This window comes from Pinus tabuliformis, chromosome 5_2, assembly GCF_031772625.1.
Source record: "Pinus tabuliformis cultivar Carrire ecotype Pingquan chromosome 5_2, CPIR1, whole genome shotgun sequence".
NCBI classification, from domain to species: Eukaryota; Viridiplantae; Streptophyta; class Pinopsida; order Pinales; family Pinaceae; genus Pinus; species Pinus tabuliformis.
Window position 1 is genome coordinate 485,637,711 of NC_142306.1, and position 12,503 is coordinate 485,650,213.

The 12,503-nt window shown below is 33.3% G+C and overlaps 1 protein-coding gene across 1 annotated transcript; it reads right to left on the bottom strand.

Moving 5' to 3' along the window:
* Positions 1-1,299: 1,299 nt before the first annotated feature.
* LOC149159802 (uncharacterized) lies at positions 1,300-2,488 on the bottom strand. Its single transcript, XM_089433564.1, has 2 exons — positions 2,375-2,488; positions 1,300-1,831 (listed from the first exon to the last, which is right to left on the bottom strand). The coding sequence occupies exons 1-2, from the start codon at positions 2,445-2,447 to the stop codon at positions 1,626-1,628; spliced, it is 279 nt and encodes a 92-aa protein (XP_089289690.1). The 5' UTR covers positions 2,448-2,488; the 3' UTR covers positions 1,300-1,625.
* Between the last annotated feature and the right edge of the window lie 10,015 nt (positions 2,489-12,503).

The window sequence follows — 12,503 nt, forward strand, 5'->3', positions numbered from 1 at the left end:
ATCAGTTGACGTCACCATACAAACTGCACAATCAACCCTGCAACTTTGTCCTTTTTTATTGTTTGGTAAAAAATTCAGAACATGATAACTTGTTCATATGATGTCAGATTGAGACGATTCAAGTGTCATTGGAATCAACACGACAAACACTACGATTTGGCACTAGTTTTAGAATATTTTGAGAACTTTCATTTTTTGAGCATGTTTTTGATCCCCCGGATCAATGAACAATTGAAACTAGCCTAGATCCATATTAATATCGGGTATATCAAGCGCTAAGGGAGAACAAATCTCTCAAGGTGCAAACCTTCCCTCAACTTTTTCACTCAAAAAAGAGGTTTGCACCTCGAGATAATTGATTCATCTTGGCACTCGATAAATCCAATGTTAAGATGGATCTAGGTTGGTTTTAGACAGAGTGGTTGGTATGATTAGGCCTAGACCTCACATTCTTTCAATTAATTTCTAACATTTAGGTCTTTATTGGACACGGTATCTTCTAATCTTCCAATGGTATGGTTTTCTTGACCAAAGATATTCAAAGATCTAGGCTCTGTAATTGTTTTTGGATAACAAAATTTTTTAACTTAAAAAACAATAAAAAAAAAATAACTATTTTAATTTTAAATAACACAACCACTAAATTTTAGTTTAACATTTTCATTTTTTCAAGTATATTTATATAATTATTATATTTATATACATTTTGAGTAGGTTTAATGGTTAAGAGCATGTGTTTCCTCCTCAAAGGTTAGAGCCTCAAAGCAAGAAATGATGGAGTATGTATGCCTTCATAAAGTTTAAGAGCTCTCATCCCACAAACAAAAGGGCCTCATATATCAACCTGATATCTCCGAATATAATCATTTATGAAATTATAATTTTTTTGTTAGTTAAATCATACTTTTAAACGTAAAAATAAATTTAACATCCTAACCAATCTTTTACAAATTAGAATCCTTGTAAAATTTTGAACAAAATTAATTAGAAAAAATAAATAAAAAATAACCAAAACGAAGGTGAATCTACACAATAAAAATGGTATACATTGTGTATTAATATTTGTATAATATTCTAAATGTACTGTATATATTATTTGTATAATATTACAAGTGTGCTGTGTACATTGAAATACACATTTATAAGTGTACTGGGTATCTTGGAATAGACTGTGTACATTGAACACAAGACACGAGGTGCATTTTAAAATTTGAATATGTTAGAAGAAAAGATGCATTTTATAGTTTGTATCATAAAATTTGAGGCGCATTTTATTATTCTGAGTGGAAGATTACAACAATTCTAAATAAATGTATTTGAGTACAAAACAGAACATTTCATTTGTGTTAACCAGAAATGACTTTCAGGCATTTGAATTTAAATTTTTATGCTCAAAGTATTTCAAATATCAAACCAAGTTAAGATGAATCTCAAATTTTCTTGAGCGGAGAATTTCACGGTTTAAAACAATAACCTATGACTACAACATTATTATTGGTATTCATCCTCGGACTTCACCAATTACTACAGACTTCCATCACACAGGTGGTGGCGGAACAGATCCATCAACCGGCTTATTGGAGACTATGTAAATAGATACCTGTAGGGTATTGTGAGAGGCATAGTCAGTTATTGTTGCTGCTGGGTGAGGGATCAGGGCCAGGGAAGTTGCTGTTAGCAATGGGCGGTGATGGCGCCTGTTCCTGCCTCCTCATCGGCTCTGCAGCGGCTTCTTCCTGCCCTTTTCTCATTTCCACCGTGCGCTGCTTCTGCTGATGAGTGCCTCTTATACTGGAGATCTTCCGTCCCTCAAAATCCATTAATGGTTGAACTGCATCTACATGAATTCAATTCAGAACCATATATATTTAAACTGTGTTGAGTAATTTTTGGCATTCATCATATTGGGAATGGATCTCATGGTAACATTAGTCTATTCCAAATAATTTGAAGGTTTGAAAATTTACTAATACCTAAACAATTTTAGAGTAATTTTGGCATTCATCATATTGGGAATGAATCTCATAGACTAATGGTAATATTAGTCTATTCCAACTATCCCAAATAATTTGAAGGCTTGAAAATTTACTAATACCTAAACAATTTTGGAGTAATTTTGGCATTCATCATATTGGGAATGGATCTCATGAACTAATGGTAATATTAGTCTATTCCAAATAATTTGAAAGTTTGAAAATTTACTATATCTAAACATTTTTATGTAATTAACATTTCAAAATAACATAATGGTTTGGAAGTTTATTGATACTTAAAAATTTTAGTATAACAAAAACTTAGACAAAACCCACACCATTAATCAGACACATAAGCAAACAATGAATTGAAGAAATAAAATCCGATCATTCCAACTCGCCTGAATACGCAGAAAGCATTACGAGGATAGTGATGAAGATTACAGAAACTACTGCCCGTGTTCTTGCAGCCATGATTAGCACCTCCTCCTGCTATTTTCTTCTGTCTTCAGTCGAGAGATCGAGGAAAAGAAGAGAGGATTTATGCATCTAACCTGTTTACTGGCAAACAAAAACTATTAAAAGCTTCCTGCCTAACCTCGACTCCACAGCATTGACCAAATTTTTTAATGGTATATCTCGCCATAAACAAACGCTACTGGCCATCTTTCTTAATGATATATCTGGCATGATGACGTTTATCCAACTCAATCCACGCGTTTTTTCTGAGATTCTCCCCCCTTCCAAGGAAAGTCTCACTCTTATACGTGATTCCAGGCATGAAAAGTCTTTGTGGGATCTTCTCTGCTCTGCTATGCTATGGCGGTAGCTGCACATCTCCGGTGAGCTTCCATGTGCCTGACCTCCTTTAACTTTGTCTTTTAGCATGTGAGAAGACTTTCTAGGCTTGTCGCATATTTTTTATGATGATTATTATATGTATTATTGCAATGAACAAAGTTTAGGGAAATTTTAAGTCAGTAAATGATTCGTTTAAAGTCTTTCAATTAGAATAACGTGATATAATTTGAATTAACAAATTGAAAAGTTAATAAGTCAATAACTAAAGTTGAAAAGTTAATAGGTCAACAATAGAATAATACCTAATCTTTATTATTAAAATAAATGATTATCTTATAATAGGTTATGTGTCATAAATAATATTACATATTAATAAAAATCATAAGATTAAATTAATATATCATATTAACCATAAGAATGTTTTGAGAATTTTATTGTGTTAATGGGAGAATTATGCCCAAAGGGTTTAGTAGACACTCCACCCGAGTTATGCTTAAAGGGTTGAGTAGATATTCCACCCATCCTCAGGGACCAAATGAACTCTTCTTTACCTTTTCTTGATGTGCTGGTCTCGCAATAGTCTCCTGATGTCTTAATGGTTCTCTTTATCATCAAGTATATCACAAAAATACACATACCAATCGGTACCTCCATGCCCAATCCCATCACCATTAGGCTCAGAAATTTCTAGTCCTAAAAACCCTCTTTTCTAGGGCTATTCACATCTTTGATCCTCAATTCCTCACCAAAGAAAAATCCCATCTCTCGAAAGCCCTTAAAAAAATGGGTATTCCTGTGCCAATTCTACAAGGCTTTCCAAGTAGCTTGATTCCCTTCCTCTAAGCAATGGCCCACCCTTCCCCCTCAAGTTATGGTTTCACTTCCCTATATCAAAGGGACTATTGATCACATCTCTAAAATATTAGCCAATGAAAACATTAAAACTCTTTTCAAACTCTTTAAGACATTAAATCAATTATTCAAATCTCCTAAAGATCAATTAGATCCATTGGCATGCCCTAGGGTTTATAAAATTCATTGTTCATGTGGATATTCATATATAGGCCAAACCGACAAATCAATTAAATCCCAATTAAAAGAACACATAACTTGTACTAATCTTAATATGTTTGTGAAATTTGCTATTGTTTAAGAGTCATATAAATCTAAGCACTTTATATGTTTTGACCAAGCGAAAATCCTTGCCCCTACTCCTTTTTAGTCCACCCGAATCATTCACGAAGCCCTCAAAATAAAATAAAATAAAAACTCGAATAATTTAAACCATTCTAGGAAACTTTTCATTCAACTCCTTAATCATTAACCCCCCCTCCCTCCCCCCCCCCCCCCCCCCCTCCCTCCCCACCCTGAAGCCCTCAAAATAAAATAAAATAAAAACTCAAATAATTTAAACCATTCTTGGAAACCTTTCATTCAACTCCTTAATCATTAACCCCCACACCCCCCCGTCCCCCACCTTTTCCTCAGTTGTATTATTATTCTTTCTCTCCCTATCCCCCCATCCTTCTTCCCCCCCTCCATCCTTCTTCATCCTATATCTTTTATAATACCCTTCCCCAATTGTTAATTTTATTCAAAAAAATAATCAATTTTCCACTAATTTATTCTTTCATTAAATTTACTTACAATTTTATTCGCTCCATATCATTAATTTATTACTATTAACCCCTATTTATCAGTCTTTTGGGTTCGACTTCTTATTCTAATTATTTATAATTAGTTTTATTCATCTTAGACTTTTAACTTATTAATCCTCTTTAATTTATTCATTTCCCCATATTTATTAATTATTACCATTTTCTTAGTCTTTTATTTTGACCTTTAATCTTTGCTGTTTATTTTTATTTATTTATGTCAATAATTCTTCACTATTATTATTCCCTATTTCTTGGTCTTTTGGTTTGGTTTTTCATCTATTAAAAATGTAACTAGGTTCGATCTTCATAATTGACATTGTACTCATGTTATTATATATTTCATGTAAAAAGAAAAAGAAGAAAAAGAAATATTATTTTCAAGCATGAGTTTCATGTTCAAGTCAATTTGTTAATTAGGTCAAGCATGTTCTTCATGATTCTAGAGTTTTATTAGTCAAAAGAATACTTGTCATGAGTCAAATTATTGTATAAGAGTCAAATCCCAACTGGACTTTGAAAAGAAAGTGGAAAAAAAGATTATTTGAGTCAAAAATGTCAATTTTGTTTCCACAAGACTAAGTCGGCCCTGGAAGGCACCCATTCATCCTCCTAGATGTGTATAAATAGAGGACAATTCGACCTCATTTGGAAAGAGACAAGAAAGTTCGATTTTTGTGCCAATAAAATGAGTGAAAACTAGTGAATAAGCCAAGAAGGAAGAGTGAAAGTCTAAAGAAGCCTAGATAAAAAAAAAAAAAAAAAGCGAAGATAAAAAGATTGAATTCTTCCCTAATTATCTCACATGTGCGAATTTTTGGATTTGTTGATGGGGCCAAAATTTTTGAAGTTATTGCAGGTTTGAAATTTTGTTGTTGAAGGCCGAAAATATGAAGTTTGCCCTAGTTTGGAGATCGTGGACTATTATTGACTTGGAAACACTTTGACTTATTGAAAGAGCTCGAAAGGAGGCATGACTTGGGACTTATGGGAGGTCTTGGTCTTGGATTTTCGGTTTTGGATTTCTCATTTGATCTAATTCTATAAGAAGAGAAGAATTTTCTAGGTTTCCCCTTGGATGGGTTTGTTCCTGGCTTGGAGCCTATATCTTGTATTCATTGTCTTTTTGTGATCTTCATGGTTTATGGATTTGGTAATTGTTTGATGAAAGGAACATAAATAAAGAAAAGAAGCCAACATAATTTCTCAAACAGATATCAATTATAAGAGAAATCACCCTAATTTATGCCCTATTGATTTCTAAACTTGGTATCAAGGCTAAGTTGAAGAAGAAGGCAACTTGAAGATCACTCTTGTTGGCATAAGTACTTTGGAAAAAATCATTTGTTAAGGACAAAAGGAGGACTTAAGGAAGAAGACTCAAGGGAATACTACTACATCAACCGTTCATCTCTCTCTTGAAGGATATTGGTTACTCATTGTCATTTTGAAGAAGAATCTCTCTCTTGGAGTCTCTTTTGGAAGTCATCAAAAATATTAGGAATATCATTTGCAGTCTTGTATTACTATTCATCCCTGAATTACTGTGAGGATATGATTGCAACAACCATCCTAGAAGACATCGTTCTACGATATCCTTGAAGTATCTTGGAAACTCTTGAAATATCTGGACATTTGAAGTCAACAAATAGGTCACTCTTTTGATAAGTAAGTACTACATTATTCACTATGTCTCAATCTACAAATAAATTGACTCCATTTTGTGAGGAAGGCAATAAACTTGATGGACCAACAAACTTGCAAGCATGGAAAAAGAGAATATCCTTAGTGCTGATAGAAAATGAAGTCATGGATTACATTCAAGGTAATGTTATAAATTTAGAGAAAGATAAGACTCAAGAATGGGCTAAGCATTGTTGGGAAAAATACTGAGAGGGGGGATGAATCAGTATTTTTAAAATTCACAGTAATAATTTTCTTTTCTGAAATATGTACACAACTTTATTGAACCCAACTCGCGTATGTAAGTGATTGTTCTAAAAGAAACTAGTGTATGCTTAGTAAACTTGTAAAACAACTAATTTTTTATCTGTTAAACTTAAACTAGAACGTAAGAGATTTATCATGCATTTGATAAGCCGTAATCAAGTGCAGTAAGAATAAAATAAAGTATCACACATAAGAAACACACATGAACACCAAGATTTAAGGTGGAAACCCAATGTGGGAAAAAACCATCGTTGTTGTCATCTCAGACTTCAAACTTATTAATATGAAAAAAAAATTACATTCTTGTATGGTGTAGATTCATGCCAGTATGGAGGCACCCACCTGCTTAAGGCTACAACCTTCACTCGTTCTCTAGCTCCTACTAGAAGGGAGCTCCAACCCCCTGATATGATTACTAGCTACTACTTGGAGGAAGCTTCAACTTCCTCATTGAAGGCTCCAACCCTCAGCAACATCTGTAGACCATGTTTCATAAATTTTCACACTTGATCCACCTACTTTAATACATCACAACTTGTAGATCAACTGAACCAAACACCAACTTAATTCAAACAGAATAGTGAGATCATTGTAACCATAACACAGAACTAAACTCAGAATACTGCATCAACACACAGAATCAACTGCAACCTTTATCATTCATATGCCAACATGTATATGCTACTTCACTTAAGGCAACCCGCATGTATACGCTCTTTTCTATAGAGCAACATGCATACAGATCTCAATGTACTAAAAACTTGTAATTCTAAATCAGAGACATAGTTAACTAGAGTTATTTTGAAATATTTTGTTAGCTTACAGAACCCTCATATAGTTAGCAACATCAATAATATTTTCAACTAATCAACATGTAAACAAATTCAACTTCATCATTCAGTCAGTTCTACTTCAGACATTATCACTCAACCCAAATCAACATGAGAACATCATTGACATACAATAGATATACAACAACACTGATAAGGTTGATCAATCATTTATGCACAAAAACCCTTCCTTTATGTACGCAACTATGAAGAAATGAACCAATGTGTATATGTGACTTAACCGAGACCAACTTACGTACAGATCTACAAATTTTGACCTAAAATTGTGTAGCTCTTCAGAACTTCAAAAAGATCCAAAGCATATTATTCAAATATAAAAACATGCGTCAATACTTAGATCTATTCAATCCATGAGAAGATCATACAATAGAAAGTCGTTTCAGGTCTCATGATCCTGATCCATCATTGTATTCATCGGTGCATATTATTTCAGATCTATGTGTAAACTATGGCCCTTATAATGCAAACACACTTCAGAATGAAGTATTTATCAAAAACCCTTTCACATGCACACTTAGCACTTTGATCTTCACCTCCTTATATAGTTAGAGACTTAGCCAATACCATGAGTCAAAACTACACTAGTGCCAGTGTTAATCTTACACGAGATCAAGTAACCATTACTGCAATCAATATTGTGGGCTAATACTATGGTAAGGACCCTTGGTATTCTTAAATTAGTGCACCAACATGTACGCAACTTTTCTCCTTTGTACTTATGTGTATGTGTGACTTTGCCTCGATGAACCTGCATATAGATATTCAAATACTCACCTTTATCAAACTTCTGATTATGACCTATAAACCTTTGTCCCATCATTATGTTATTCTTTTCCATCACTCTGTCACCTCTGAACTAACCTATGGATTCATTTAGTTACCTTATACTTGTTCTGTTACAAGTGAGTTTCCATCAAGGACAACACATGCATCATAATGCCAACAAGTATATTAAAGGAGAAACTCAAAGAATTATCATCTAATCCATCAAGGATCATCTCATTCCCTTTGTTGCAGATTTGGGTTCATCTAAAGCTATCTATGACAAGTTGCTGAAGCTATATTCTATTAGTACGATAGGGAAGAAAATATATTTGAGAAATATACTTTACAGAGAAATATTATCAACGGATGAAGACTTAACCTCATTTATTATAAATATCTCACAAGTGAAGGATAAACTACAAGGGCTTGGAGAAGTGGTTTATGATTTTGAGATAACAGCTTTTGTACTCAATGCTTTACCCTCAGAATGGAGTAGTTTTGTGACAAGCATCTATTCAAGAAAGGACACTCTGAACTTCGATGAGCTATGGTATTTATGTATGTTAGAAGAGACAATATTGAAGGCAAAGAATGACATAAATCATGAATGAAAAGTCTCAAGCCTTCATTTCCAAATCAAAGAAGAAGAAAGGAAAATTTGGAAAGTTTTAACCTTGTCATAAGAACAACAATCAGCGATGAGGAAGACAAGATATTTCCAAAGTACAATGTTTCTAATGCAACGAATATGGACACTTTAAAAGAGATTTTCCTACAAATCCTCAAAATATGACAAACAATAAGAGAAAGGAAAGAAGTGGAGCTAATATTACTAAAGAAAGTGAAGAAATTGAAAAGAATATGAAGAATGAAGATCTCGAGGATCTTTATTATTTAATAACTCCACTTGGTGTTTAAGTAGTTTTCTTTGTTTAGAAGATAGTAGTTAGAGAAGCATATGGAGTGGAAGAGTCGTGAATTTTGTATATAACTTTGGAAAAGTTAGAGTCGACATAAACAATTGCATCTTATTAGAAGCAATCATCTAAAAAGACAAGGATAGAAGGATTTGGGCCTTCACAGTTCATGTTGTTACTTCTTGACATCATTTTGTTATATAAATAGTCTTCAAGAAGAAAAGGATCACAAGGATCCCTGATGAGAAGGTTCTTCAGTATATGGAAGAATCTTGGAAAGAGTAAATATTCCACTAGAAGTTTATGGATGTAGTCTAGAAGATTATAGAAGCAAAGAATCGAAGAAGCGTGTTGGTATAGTTGTAGCATGAAGGCGTAGTTGAATAATTTTCTGATTTTAAGAAAGGAGTCTCATCGTAGAATTTATCTTCAAGGAAAGGAGGCAGTTTGTGAAGGAAGTCAACTAGATGATAGGATGAAGAAAAGAGGTATGCATATATTTAAGAGATATTATTTATAAAGTAGAATTAATGTCTTCTGATATATTGAAGGAAGAATACAAAAATATAATAGAATCACGTGCATGATATGTTTGGGTTAATACGAGATGAGACAAGGACTCTTGCATATGGGTATTCGATGTATATAAACATGACAAATGTGTAGAAAACATGACAATATTGGTCAACATCCGATATGGTCTCTTGAATAATGTTAGAAAGAAAGTAATGATAACTTAATAGGGAGATGCAAAGACCCTGATGGATATAATATTTAATCTTGTTGATTGGTTCATTCTAGGAACACATTGATTGGTATGAGAAGCTAAAGAACATAGGAGCTCTGAGTACATTAAGGAGATAGTCTAGGAAAAGGGATGTTGATCTCAGAGGAAGAAAGTAGCATTATTTGACATCATGATTAAAGGATTTTATGACACAGTAACTCTAATATTAATGATTTGTTTGAAGTATGGTTTGGCTACCTGTTGCAGGAGTACAGGTTGAAAATATAGTAGATAAGATGATATATTTATTGTTGTTTAGATTAACTCAATTCAAGAGCACATGGATTTAGTGGATAGCATTGATGATGGCCTAAAAGAAAATGTGGTTATGTACACCATGAAAGGCAGAAAAGGTAGCAAGTTAAAAAAATGATTTTTTGGTTATGATGGATTTGATGTTCAAGATCACTTTCCACAAGAGAGATAGAATTGAGCTCTACATTGATTTGTTTGACAAAATACCATTAATGAAAAATATGTTGGTTGATGGAAAGTGATATAAAATTTTGATGGAATGAACCATGTCACGTAGATAGATTGAGAAAGAGTTTTGCCCCATAACATCCAAAAAGGTCGAATATCAAGAAATGGCATGATGATGTGAGAGAGGAGCCCTTGCAACTATTACTCAAGATCTTCATGGATGAATAAAAGTAGTTGTTGATCGAGACTAGAAAACTATTGTGATGATGTCTCCATATTTGAGAGGGAGCTATGATCTACTCCCTGTTTGACAGGGAATGTAGACATCCTCCCTAAATAAGAGAGAGTGATGTGGGACACCTTATTATCCATGTGTCGTGCACTAGACTAGGACTAATAGCTATAAGTCCTAGTGAAGGAATTGGGAGGGATATGAAGGATTGAACAAGCATATGGGAATAATAATGCTTGAGGGTTAGAAATCCGATATAGGAAGTAGTCTCATGTACCAACACTCTTTGAATATTAGACAAGGTATCCAAGATAAGAGTGGTCGAACATGATTAATATTCTTTGAGGATTGGGAATCCATGATAAGAATAGTCTTGGAAGGACATACATGGTGAACATTCAGATGGGGTATGTGCCTTGAGAGGCTATGGTGGTTTCCATATGTATGCTTCCCAACATTGTACTCTAATATTGTGGAGAGTTAGATCTTGTTAAATTCAAAGCCTTACCATGTTGTAATTTGAAAACTTTGGTTATGATGTTGATGATTCAAGATGGCTTATCAATCTGACTCTTCTTATGAGAATATTTCAAGTTCATAGCATCCTTGTACTAGTTGTGGATTTATGAATACCTCCCTAGTTGAGAAGGAGCATTGAAAATGTAACTAGGCTCAGTCTTCATAATTGACATTATACTCATGTTATTATATATTTCATGTAAAAAGAAAAATAAAAAAAAAGAAATATTATTTTCAAGTAGGGGTTTCAAGATCAAGTCAATTTGTTAATTAGATCAAACATATTATTCTTGCTTCTAGGGTTTTCTGAGTCAAAAGAATACTTGTCATGGGTTAAAGTATTGTATAAGAGTCAATTCCCATTTGGACTTTGAAAAGAAAGTGGGAAAATAATTTTATTTGAGTAAAAAATCTCAATTTTGTTCCCACAAGACCAAGTCATCCCCCCTTGGATAAGTTGGCCTTGGAAGGGACTCATTTTACCTCCTACATGTGTATAAATAGAAGAAATTCCAACCTTATTTGGATACAAACAAGCAAGTTAGATTTTTGTGGCAAGAAAGTGAGATAAAACCAACAAAGAAGCCTAGAAGGAAGAGTGAAAGTCTAAAGAAGCCTATAGAAAGAAAACAAATATAAAAAGATTGAATTTCTACCCTAATTCTCTCACATGTGTGAGTTTCTAGAGCATCTACTAGGGCCAAAATTTTTGAGGTTGTTGCAGATCCAAAATTATGTTGATGGGGGCCAAAAACCCAAATTTTTCCCTAGTTTCGAGAGATTGGACTATTGTTGACTTGGAAAGACTTTGACTTATTTAAAGAGCTCAGAATGAGGGATAAATTGGGCATTGTGGGAGGTATTGGTCTTGGATTTTGGGTCTTGGATTTCTCATTTGATCTAATTCTGTAAGAAGAGAATAATTTTATGGATCTTCCGCTTAGAGGGGTTTTTCCTGGCTTGGAGCCTATATCTTGTGTTCATTTTATTTTTGTGATCTTCATGGTTTAGGGTTTTTGTAATTTTTTTATGAAAGAACATAATTAAATAAAATAATCCAACATAATTTCTCAAGCAATTATCAATTATAAGAGAAATCACCCTAATGATTACCCTATTGATTTCTCAACATCATCTATGTTCTCCAATTTTAAACCTTCATTCCTTTGAATCTAACATTCACCCTTACCATCTCTTTGCATATTTTTAATCTTATTCCATTATTTTCATTTCATTCAACTTTATTTGGTGTCTAAGGATGGGAGGATTGTCTACTTGAAATGTTGGACACAATATTCCCATTTACACAATAAAGTCTCCAAAAATAGCATTCTTATTACTGTGATGGACTATGGAAACCTACATACTCTTATCATATTAACATTTAATATATAACCATTGTAGATCATAAGTTAAAATGGATCTAGGATGGTTTAATATGTATGTATATATATATATATATATATATATATATATATATTATATATATAATGGTGCAGTGTTATGGGCCTAGCTCTATGGGAATATGAGGCTTGAATAAGTTGGCAGTTGTTTAGCATAATGCACTATATTTGGAATTCATTCCAAGAGTGACATTGCTCTATAGTCATGGTTAAAACAACATGAACAG

Bases quoted from the DNA above. Each gene is read 5' to 3' on its own strand.
- LOC149159802 (XM_089433564.1), bottom strand. From the start codon at position 2,447: ATGGCTGCAAGAACACGGGCAGTAGTTTCTGTAATCTTCATCACTATC. The intron at 1,832-2,374 runs GCGAGTTGGAAT...ATGTAGATGCAG, and splicing joins AATGCTTTCTGCGTATTCAG to TTCAACCATTAATGGATTTT.